The following is a 12,761-nucleotide window of genomic DNA, read 5'->3' as shown; positions in this document are numbered from 1 at the left end:
GAATCACAACTGGCACTGTACCTCTCCTATCTATCCATCTAGCGTGGATCTGGGGTTGCTAACGTCAGGCTTGTTTGGGGGGCGGTTGTGAATTTTTAAACAGTTTATATTGCAAGATTCGTTAAATAGATTATTTATAAAAATAAATAAAAAATCTTAGTTGGATATCTCTAGTCCCATAATAAGATCACATTTATATATAAAAATAAATAAATGAATAGCATGAATTATAGATATCCGATTAATTTAATTTTTAATATGAATAATATGTTCTATAGATTTTATTACAATATAAATTATTTCGATAATCAATAGGCCCGGGACAAGTCTCACAAGGCTAACAGCAGGAATCCCAAATCCTTCTAATTTTTGTAGTGACCGTCATAGTACCGGTAGTTATACTGTATTTGTTTTATGAATCTGTATAGGAATTCAGAAAATAAAAAAAGTAAATATAATTTGAATGAAATATAATTATATTTTACATATATAAATATATATATATATATATATATATTTATTTATTTTTAAAGTTCATTTGTAAATTTATGAATCAAATACAACTTTAAAGTTGTGTGAACTGTTGCAATACAGACATGCTGGTATTCGAAGGATCTGGTTTTATAAAGGGTCACTCTTGAAACAAGTGGTAATTCTTTTCGCCCATGGATTGAAAGAATTAGGATAAATTATAAATATATCTTTTAAGATTTGTTTAAAATATAAATTATCCTCTGTAATTTGAAAAATTATAAATATTCATTGTCAGAATTTTTTATTTATTAATAGAATTAATTGAAAAAGTGAAATTTCTAATTGTTTACCTATATAATAATAAAATTATTTGAAATATTAATTGATATAAAATTTTAACATTATTAAAAATTGTTAATTAGTTTGATAATTTATTAATAAAAGAACTTATTTGTTATGAAATTAGAAATTTTAAGAGACATAATATAATTTCTAAAATTATAAAAAATAATTTGTAATTTAAATAAATTTCAAAAGATATATTTATAATTTACCTAAAGAATTAAGCCCCATATAAAGATCGAAGCGTGTGAAAAGGGTAACAATAATAGGAGGTGCACCAAAGAAATACGAAGAAAAGTGTAGCTCATATTTAATATTGTAAATATAGTGTGTGATTTATTGAAATAAAAATAGTTATTTTTTTTTGTCTCCTTGTGATAAGGTATTTTGTTAATAAATCAAATGTAAAATTACGAAGATTAAAAGTTGATTTTTTTAAAAATATATATAAAAAAGATAGTGAAGTGATATCATTAAAAATAAATTAAAAAATTAAAATACTGACTTTTAGTTGAATTCCTAAAATTTTATTTCATTCTGGAGCCGAATAAAGTATAAATGTGATAAAAACAATAATTTTAAACCACCCATTAATGTTATCTTGGAGAAATTACAAGAAAAGCTTTCATGTTTGAGTCTTGTATCAAAATAAATTTTAAATTTTTAATCTTTTAATTTGTTTTTAATCTAAATATTTACTTATTTTCGTTAAATAAAATTGACTAAAAATTTATATTTTAGTCATTAAACTCAATCCAAAATTGTACTTTAAATATTTTATGTATAATTATATTGAGTATAATAACTAAAATACTTTTTTTTTTGGTCAATAGATTGATGATTTAAATTAAAAATAAATTAAAAAATTTAAATTTAAATTAATAAAATAAAAACTATGTGTAGTCATGGGCAAGGAATATATAGGAGATACTTTATGAAGGGATATATAGTGAGAAAGGAATGTATAGTGTCTCCTGTAAGTGCATGGGCCCTACAAGAAAATGGGGATACTTTATGAAGCTCATTTGCTAATCGAACATTTGTTCATTACTGTTACAAAACCACACAATCTGCTGGTCGAACGTTTATTATTCTCATAAGTTGGTCGAACATTTGTTCATTAGTGTAACCAAATCACACAATTTATTATTATTATAAAACTATGGGTAGTCATGGGCAAGAGTATAATACATTTTTTTGGAAGAGGGGATATAAAAATAGAACATGGTATTTTCTTTGGACAGTGAAAAATGGTACTTGATAATATTTGCATTTTAGGCATCCAATGATTTAATATTCATATTTTAGGGACCCAATGGTTATGTTATATCAAGAGCTGTATTAGCTCAACGTGCACAACGAGAACGTGAAAGAAATGAAAATGCATGCTCTACATATCAATCGGGATAACGCTTGCGACAAGAACGAGAGAGATTAGGAGCATATGTTAAAGACTTTCCTTCATTAACACCGAGTCGTCGCAGTCACGCTTGCCTAGAACAAGGTACAAAGACACTTGCGGATACTTCGTTGGTACAAAAACGAACAATGGTTACACATGCATCCACATATTTGTTCTCTATGGAAAGTACATCTTTAGCTCAGAATTCGTAAAACATGTTTAATTCTTTAAATAATACTCTTACTTTTACATGTATATAAATTTTAATTTATGCACAACAAATATTTGTAGGCCTAATTCTACAGTCACATTTCTTTAAGAGGATCTATGTATATGTACGAGCAAGAAATAATCTTCTTGTATAATCTTGTTGATCAAATCCGCGCTCCTCTAAACGTCGTCACTTTACTCCCTGAAAACACAAACGTGAGCTAGCCGGCGGATGTGTGCCGGATACCTCTCCGATGCCTAAGTCAGCAAAATAGACAAATAAACAAAAGCTCTGTGTATTCGAGAATCAAAGTTGTGTTACCTCTCCATAGGTGATGTTATGAGCTTTTATAGGTTCCGCGTGGCACAATCCTAGTAGGACTCTTATTCCTCCATGCAGAGTTCTCCTAGGAATCACACTCCTAAAAGATAATGCTTATCCTTCAACACCCCCCTCACTGCTTAAACCAAGCGAGATGGTTCTACCACGATTGGATGTCAACACAACTGAGATAACATGGCCATGCTAAAGCAGCAGACTAGACCGAGCTCCAATTAGCTCGGTTCTTCCTTTCACTGCGCGCACCTTGGTTTGACACTTCAACTGGGCTTGTTCATTTAATACCAAACTAACCAAGTGGCGCTCCAATGCACAACGCCAAGCTTGCTAAGTTTTTATACGGTTGTACCTCGATTGCCTGTCGAAACCACGTTATCCATAGCATGCCTCGATCAAGCTATTCAACAGCAAGGCCCTGAGTAAAGGCCCACAATACCTCGGCTCAGTCTGGTTTGACCGAGCTAACTGCTGCCGCTCTGACCGACCGAGCTAACAACAAAGCTCCTTTGGACCGGGCTAACTTCAAGGCCCTTTTACTTAGTCCTTACTGTGGTCCACAGTGTAACAACCCTCATACTGTTTACTGATTAATGACTGACCGATTACTGTTAAACGAAACTGATAATGACTGATAACTGACTGATAATCGAACTGAATGAAATACTGAATTGACTGAGTATATGTTAGTTAATTGCATTCTATCTGTTTGATTGTCTGATTATCTGTTCATGTTTATATGTTTAAACTGCTAATTGAAGGCCTTATCGGCGGCCGAACTAGAAACCGATTGATGTTCCGTGACCCTCATATTTAATGTGATTTTATGGTATAAGTATCTGAAAATTGATTAGGTACGATTAAATTAGATTAAATAAGCTAATTGAAGAGTTGGACTTAATTACCGTTCCGCCACTTAGTGGCCACCACATCACACCTCTTGAGCCTTTTACACTCCACGTATGTGATCAAACCAAACATTTCTTCTCCTCTTCTTGCCTCAACCGACCTTAGAGAGAGAGAGACTTGAGGAGTTGGTTTTCATCTTGAATTGCTTGGAATTGTTTGAGAATTGAAGTGTGATTGCTACTTTGAGCTCCTAGACCTTGAATACAAGACTAAGGTAGGACATTCATCTTCTTATTGTTGTTCTTGAGTTCATTCTTGCACAATTCATGCTTTAATTGTAGAGTTAAGCCATGTTTTGGTGCATACATGTTGGATTGAAGCTCATCTCTTGCATGCATGTTAGTATTATTGCATTTTGAGGTTGATTACATGGGCATTAGTACATGCATGCTCATATTGTTGTTATAGACCATGTTTTCATCTGGTTTTGGAAAGAAATGAGCTCATTTGAGCAAGCTTTGGAGCTTCAATTTGGTTTAAAACTCATTCATGCATGTTTGAATGTTGTTCTTGAAAATGGGTTTGAATGTGGTTTTAATTGACTCACCTTTGGGGCTTGAATTCATAAATTGAGCTTTGAAACTTGTTATACATTGAATTTAATGATGTTTTCCAGAATTTGGGCCCAAGAGGTCGAGTTTGGAATGGTTGAATGCTTGGTTTGAGCTTGGGAGGCAGATCTGGAAATTCCAGATTTGGCTTCCTCGCTCGAGCGAATGATTCCCCGCTCGAGCGAGCACCTTTGTCCAGGGCTCCGCTCGAGCGACCATCCAGCGACCATCGCGCGTAAAATCTCAGCATCCAGTACTTTTACTGTTTTGCAGACCGCTCGAGCGAAGGATTCCTAGCTCGAGCGAAGCCTTTGATTTTGGACTTACGCTCGAGCGGAGAAAGTCTCGCTCGAGCGAAGCCCCTATTTTCAGCAAAGTTTGCAAAATGTTTTCTAAGTGTATTTTTGCATCCTCATCCCATCCTAGGCATTCTTAGACCTAGTTTAAGACATTTAGATGAGGATATCGTTGTAGAACACACCAAGACAAATTAGGGATTAAGTTATGATATTTCCCAACTGTGTAGCTTAGTGTGTTCAACCTGTGAACTGTGTAGGGTTGGCAACTGGGGAGACACGCTCTAGCCTACTGTAGCCCAAACTCTGTGAGTAACGATTGTGTAAAGATATGTTCACAAATGATTATTTTCTGAACAACTGAACTGTACTGTTTTCTGAACTGATTACTGGTATTACTGAATGAATGCATGTCCTTTATTTCTGAACTGTACTGTGGCATCCTTAGTACCTACTGTTTACTGTTACTGTTACAGAGATCTCTGTCGGTTCCCTCGTGGAACCACTACTGTTTACTGACTGATGGCCATCATTACTGTTCGGTCTTTCAAGACCTACTGTACTGTTATGCTAATGGATGTACCACATATGACTGTTTACTGTACTGAACGATCGAAATACTGATTGAATTGAACTGTTTTCATTACTGTAAGGACATTCATTCTAAACCCCTTTACGCTTTATGTTATTCACTGGGCTTTAGCTCACTGCTCATATATATATGTAGGTGTACAGGCACCAGACCGCAGCTAGAGGCGTCAGGGTTACTCCAGTTTTGTCAAGCCAGCCTTTGTGCCTCACTGCGAGGTTCCGAGTTGCCATGCTATGGCTTGGGGGTGTTTTGTCTGTTTTTCCCCCTTCTGTACTGTTTTACTGTTTTGTATAGACCGTACTGTTTTGTACAGACGGAATGTTTTCTGTACTGTTCTGTAGGGTTGAGTCCCTAGTTGAATGGATGTGAATATTGTACATACTGTTCTGTACTATTTATGTGTGAATATATGAAAAGCCTTTTCGCATACAGACTGTCACAGCTCAATGGACACTATTTATTTACTGTATTGGCTTCCGCCAGGCCCTGTACTCTGTTTTACTGTATTACTGTTCAGCAGGCCTTCGGTAATCTCGGATTACTGGCTGGTTACGGTGCTAAACCCATAGGGCCGGGTTTGGGTCGTGACACACAGAATAGTCCATTACCCAGCTCGACCCAATTTATACAAAAATTACCCTCTCAGTATAGATGATGAATTAGAAGATATGACTATAAGTACTGCAATTAATACTCAATCACACATGAATTCATTTCATCATTCTCTCGGCAAGATGGATGTGTTATATCCTTACTGTTCAGCCTTACATTGGATGGACGAAAAATTAGCACAATCATCTCGAAAGCGTCCCTTATTTGGAACTTGCTGTTCAAAAGGAAAGACTAGGCTACCTCTGCTTATGACACCCCCTCCACCGCTTCAAGCATTATATGATGGGGATGATGATCAAGTAAGATCGTTTCGACGTTATACTCGAGTATACAATGCAGCCAATGCTTTTACAAGTCTTTGTGCTACATTGGATCCAAGAGTACTAAGAGGAAGCGGCCCTAAACCATTTATTATCCATGGGGAATTGCAACATCAAACAGGATCACTTCTACCACAGCCAGGTCAGGATGCAACTTATGCTCAGTTGTAAATTTATGATCCTGATTCAACTTTGAAAGTTCGAAATCGTAGAAATCCTCACTTACGAAGGGATGTTCTCAAAACTATTCAAGATAGTTTGTTGCAAGTTAATGCATTTGTTGACAAATTTCGCCAGGCTCATGCAATTTTGAATCAATTAGCTTCACTAGACAAAATCTACCTGCTCATCTTCACTGCAGTTTAGCAACAGACTAACGACAGTATAATCTACCAACTACTGATGAGATTGCAATTGTAATACCAAGTGATGGAACCGAGGTTACTGGAATGAGAGATGTTATTTTACATCTACAGAGAAATAATGAACTGATGTAAATTAATTAATGTCACCCAGCGTATTTGCGATTGCATTATGTTTTATTATTCTCATATGGTGAACTCGAATGGGAACCTGAGTTGAAATTGTGGGACGTTAAACATGATCGGCCTTCAACTGATCGATTTATTCAAATGGATTTTTATAGTTATCATTTGTTTAAGCGACCTAAAGAGTATTCAACAATTTTGAGAGGTGGAAAACTATTCCAAGAGTTTTTGGTAGATGCTTGGGCTGTAACTGAGCAAAATCGGTTAGCGTACTACAAGCTTAATCAAAGAAAAATTCGGGTTGAACTTTACCAAGATTTAAGCGATGTTGATCCAGATGACTTGCGACCTAATCAAATTGGTCAAAGGTATATTTTTTCATCTTCATTTACTGGTAGTCCTAGACATATGTTTGAAATCTTTCAAGATTCAATGGCTATCACGCAATACAACCAGCACCTAGATATTTTTCTCACCATGACTGCAAATCCCAATTGGCCAGAAATTACTTTAGCATTATTACCACGATAAAAAGCTATTGATCATCCTGATTTGATTGCCCGTGTTTTTGAGCTAAAAAGAAAGTGTTTGATAAAGGAGATAGAGGCAAACAAAGTGTTCGGTAATAAAGTTGCATATGTTTTTACAATTGAATTCCAAAAATGAGGCCTACCACATATGCATGCGTTTCTTTTTCTTAAAGGTCCAGACAAAATTTGAACATGTGCTCAAGTAGACAAATTAGTTTGTGTAGAATTTCTAGATCCAAAAGATGATCCTACACTTTTTGAAACTGTCAAGTGTTGCATGGTACATGGACCATGTGGTGCTCGAATTCCCCAAGCACCATGTATAGAAAATGGTAGATGTACTAAGAAATACCCTCGAGCCTTTGCAGAATCAACAACTATGGACCAAGATGGATATCCAACCTATCGTCGTTATAATAGTGGTCAAGTATATGCTGTGAGAGGACATGAAGTTGATAACAGGATGTGATACCATACAATGCATATCTTTCTAAACGGTTCAACTGTCATATAAATGTAGAAGTTTGTGCTGGAGTGAGATGTGTTAACTATATACATAAGTATATTTACAAGGGTTATGATCGCACAACAATGGTTTTAGGATTGATTAATGAGATCCAACAATATCTTGATGCTAGGTATATTGGACCACCAAAAGCTGCTTGGCGAATATTCGGTCATCATTTGCATGCAGAGATGCCAACAGTTGTTCGCTTGGCACTTCATACTTGGAATGCATCGTGTTCTTTTCAATCCTAATGACTCATTGGAAATGATTCTTTCCAAAGATGCGCAACAAAAATCGACTCTTACTGGTTTTTTTTATTATTGTGCTTCTAACGAAAATGAATGCCAATTCACTTACCAAGAATTTTTGCAACATTTTGTTTGGCTCAAGTCAGAACATAGATGGAAACCAAGAGAACATGGATATGCAATTGGTAGAATGTATTTTGCTAGCCCTAGCTGTGGTGAAAGATTTTATCTGCGTTTATTGTTAACTGTTGTCAAAGGGCCAAGATCGTTTCAACGTTTACGTACAGTTAACAATGTTTTCCATGAGACGTTTAAATCAGCATATGTTGCAAGAGGACTCTTAGAGGATGATGAATAATGGATATAGTGCCTGAAAGAGGCTGCAGTTATGAAAATCGGATATCAATTTAAGAGATTGTTTTGTATTATTCTGACCCAATGTTTTCCACTACAACCACATGCGTTATGGAATCAATTTTCAATGCATATCTGTGATGATCTTGCACATAAGCTTTGTACATTATTTGCCATTTCTAACCCAATTGAGGCTCAAATTGAAGATTATGGTTTGTATCTTTTGAATCAAATGCTTCAAGAATCAGGAAAGAGTTTAATTGACTTCCTGCCCATGCCACAACCTACAGCAAATTGGAGTGCAACAGTTGGTAACCGATTGATATTCGAACATCAACAACTATAGAATGAGGCACAACAGACAGATGTGCAAATTACTATCGATCGCTTCAATAATGGACAACGAATTGCTTATAACGCAATCACTTCTTTAGTCTTTGAAAGTAAAGGGATTATTTTCTTTTTGAATGGGGGTGTGGGGGTGCCGAAACGGGGAAAACATTTTTGTGCAATACGATTGCATTAAAATGTCACAGCCTTGGCCATATTGTTGTTACCGTGGCTTCATCTGGAATTGCATCATTGCTATTAGTAGGAGGTCACACTGCACATTCAACATTTTCCATTCCATTGGATATCTTGCAAAATTCAGTTTGTGGTTTTAACAAGCAATCATTACAGGTTGAATTGTTTAGAGAAACAAAACTCATAATTTGGGATGAAGTTCCTATGCAACATAGACATTGTGTTAAGGCGGTTGATCGCACACTTCGAGATATTTGTGATTGTGAAAAGCCATTTGGGGGTATCACTGTTGTTCTTGATGGAGACTTTCGACAAATCTTACCAGTTATAACCAAAGGAGTTTGTGAGCAAATTGTGAATGCATCATTGAGACACTCTGTTTTGTGGAAAGATCTACATGTTTTATCTTTAGATTTGAATATGCACTTGAATCATGCAAACCTTGGAAATGCTATTTTTGCAAAATTCTTGACAGAGGTAATACTCATTTGAACTTTGATTATACCATTTGAGGATACTTTGATTATACCATTTTTTTTTAATTTTTTTATTTTATTTATTAGGTTGGAACCAATCCGCAAGAAATCATTAAAATTCCATCAACAATACATAAATGCCAGGATCTAAAGGAATTACTCTTAGCAGTTTATCCACAATTGGATGTGGTAGATACATCAGCCCGTCATTCTTAACGGAACGTGCAATTCTTTCTGCACGAAATGATGATGTCAGTGCTATCAATATTGATGCGTTGAATATTTTTCCAGGGAATACATATACGTATCTTGTTGTAGATAAGATAGCTGAAGATGATGAAATTGATCATTCCATTACAAACGGATATCCTAATGAGTTTTTAAATTCATTAGATCCTCCTAGGCTACCAGCTTTTAAGGTGGAGTTGAAAGTGGGTTGTCCTATAATGTCATTAAGAAACATTGCACCGAAATATGGACTATGTAATGGCACCAGATTGATGGTATCAAGGTGCGACACTCGCATAATTGAAGCTCGAATCTTAACTGGAGAGAAGTTTGGCAATTTGGCATTTATACTAAGGATATCATTGATTCTGTCTTCTGTAAAAATGCCTTTCCAAATGACAAGACGTCAATTTTTAGTTCGATCGGCATACGCCTTGACCATTAATAAATCTCAAGAACAATCTGTGAAATTTGTTGGGATTGATTTGCGTATACCTGTTTTTAGTCATGGCCAACTATACGTGGCATTATCCAGATGCACATCTTTCGATCGTATAAGTATCCTCCTCCTAAATGATGAGCAAGATTCCACTACAAATATTGTTTATCCTGAAGTTTTGTTATGAAGACCTTTCGAAAATTGATGAGGCGTTCGTAAGAATTGTGAGAAATAACAAATTTGAAGACATTATCAAATACATATTTTTGTAAAGTATACACATTTTGTAAAGCAGACGATAGCTATGACCCTCTTTTTGTAAAGCTTTCCACCTATGTGGACTTTGCTGTATTTCAAATATTTTTGTGAAGCCTTTTATTCCCTTATATTTTTGCATTTCCATTATAGCTAAGTTTAAGTATATTTAATATAATTTTTGTTTGGATTATGTAGTGGCAAATCATATTTTATTTTTTTGCTTCCAATTAATTTAATGGCTTGATTTTTGTCCAAAGATGCATACGTTAAATTGGGACATCTCTATATGGGTGTTTTTAGGTGTGTTTGATTTCTCATCTAGAACATGTTTCTTTCGTAGAACAGGATTCATGCTCCTTTGTACCAATGAAATGTATCTAAGGTCAACTTTTTCTCATGCTCCTTTTGAAAAATTACTATTGTTTGATATTATTCTGCTTTTGAAACTCCATACCTTTTGTTTCCCTTTTGTACTTATAAATGCACAATTTATAGATTGTGCTAGGGCGGATTTGAGCAATATATTTTTGGTACCTATTAATTTATTTAAACTGTTTTTTATTTTTCTTGCAATATCTGTTTGTAGCATTTCATTACACCATGTTAACCCATTAAAAGTATCTAGATTCTTTAATAGAGTAATTGGCTTCCATTGGAAATGAAATTGTGTAAGGTTTTTTTTTAGTTCATGAAATTTTTTAAGATTTAATATTGTCATTTCTAAGATTTAATATTGTCATTTCTTATTGCATAACATTTGTTTAGGGTGCACTGCAATATGTCATATGGTTGCTTGGTCTATTTATTACTTCCATTTTTTTTTTTTTTAAAGTTTAATTGGGGAGCTCTGTTTTTGGTTAGTTTACATTTTGGTTTTTGTTTTTGCTTTTTTGGGACAAATTTGTTTGGGTTTACTTGCAGTGTTTATGAAAGAGATCGTGTTGTAATTACACCTAAAAGTCATGTGTTCAACCCTTTACTTGATTGGTATATTCAATTACAACTTTATGTTTTGACATGTCTCTTGGATATTGTTGACTTGGTTAAATGGATTTGATATAATATGAACTGGAAATTAACGTTTTATTAGGATGTCTCTCTTTTATTTTATCAATGAAAATAAAACACAACATAATCATAGTATATTACCTTTGTTGTCCTATTGTTCTTTCTACTTTGGAGTTGATTATTTAAAAAATATGGTTCAGCTAGCAAGGAAAAACATGTGTGCTCATTTTTTGTCAAGTGCTTTGAAGAAGGTAGTAAAACTAGAGGAGGGAAATATGCTAAGATCAAGGGAGCGAAACTATGTTAAGATTAGAGGAGAAAAACATATTAAGATCAGTTGATAGCTATTGGATGACTTTAAATCTTTTTAATTTGGCTATTTCTTAAAGCAACAATTTCTCTTCTAAAGTTGTCTATAGTTGATGTAATTGATGATTTTCACATTAATTTGACACACTAGATTAGTTGTAGGCATTATTTTTTTTACAAAATTAAATTTCACCGTTTAAGACGTTTTTCATAAGCGGTTTTATTGCTGGGATGCTATGCATTTAGTTTTTCAATTTACAATTGACTGCAAAATTCACTGTTTTAGGGTGACGATTCGTGTGTTTTGTTATATAGATTGTCTATTTTTTGTTGAGATGTTACTACTTTCTTCAGATTGATTGGAAAATTATTCTTTGAAATTTAATTTCCGTATCTTCATATGTAAACAATTTATATAGACTACTATTTGTCAGATTATACTCCATGTTGTCTCCATGTTGTCTATTTTATGTTATTTCAATCAGATATTTGTAGTTTTAGGTACTATGACACTCACCAATGTATCAGGTCTTAGCCACAAACTAATGGTAAGAGTGCTGACTTGATCTTTTATTTTGAATCAGTTTATTACAATTGAGTTATTCCTTTGGACATGTAAGTTGATTTATTACTTTGGACATGTAAATTGTCACTACTTTGGACATGTCAGTTGTCACTACTTTGTATACGCTTTTTTTTTTTCCCTTTTTGTATAAAATTATGTTCTATTTTATTTTCATAGGATGATGGAGATGTGCACCAAACTGTAATATGGACTCTCTTTATTCATCTTCTTATTTCATTGAGAAAATTACAAATCAGTGAGTTTTTAAATATTTTGTGAAGTTATCACCTATTTATAATTTTTCTTATTTAATTTACTCTTCATACTATATATTTTCTTTCAAGTATTGATACTAGCCATACTTGATGGCTATTAGATGACTTTAAAATCTTTTTAATTTGACTATTTTGTAAAGCAACAATTTGTATTCTATAGTTGATGTAATTGATGATTTTCACATTAATTTGACAAACTAGATGAGTTGCAAAAATTATTATTTTTAACTATTAAGTGGTTTTTCATAAGCGGTTTAATGAAAAATGTATTGCTATATTGTTGGGATGCTATGGCATAGAGTTGATTTCTTCTTCATGATATGATGCATTTAGTTTTTCAATGCTTTCTGTATCTTGATTGGAAAATTATTTCAAAATATTTGATTTTCGTACCTTAATTTGTAAACAATTTCTAAAGACTACTATTTGCGAGGTTATATTATTTCAATCAGATATTTGTGGTTAGGGGTACTATGACACTCACCAGTGTATTAAATGTTAGCCA

At 33.9% G+C, this 12,761-nt stretch overlaps 2 protein-coding genes across 2 annotated transcripts; both read left to right on the top strand.

Annotated features, from left to right (window-relative positions):
- The first annotated feature begins 5,847 nt into the window (after window positions 1-5,847).
- Window positions 5,848-6,216, top strand: LOC145802789 (uncharacterized). Its single transcript, XM_082895575.1, has one exon. It carries the CDS (start codon window positions 5,848-5,850, stop codon window positions 6,214-6,216), a length of 369 nt encoding a protein of 122 aa, XP_082751701.1.
- Window positions 6,217-9,311: 3,095 nt separating this feature from the next.
- Window positions 9,312-10,028, top strand: LOC145802788 (uncharacterized). The gene has a single exon (XM_082895574.1). The coding sequence runs from the start codon at window positions 9,312-9,314 to the stop codon at window positions 10,026-10,028; it is 717 nt and encodes a 238-aa protein (XP_082751700.1).
- Window positions 10,029-12,761: the final 2,733 nt, after the last annotated feature.

The sequence above is a fragment of the Camellia sinensis genome, chromosome 11, assembly GCF_055761805.1.
Source record: "Camellia sinensis isolate YWXY chromosome 11, ASM5576180v1, whole genome shotgun sequence".
Classification (NCBI taxonomy): Eukaryota; Viridiplantae; Streptophyta; class Magnoliopsida; order Ericales; family Theaceae; genus Camellia; species Camellia sinensis.
This window is presented reverse-complemented; position numbering and strand designations above follow the sequence as displayed.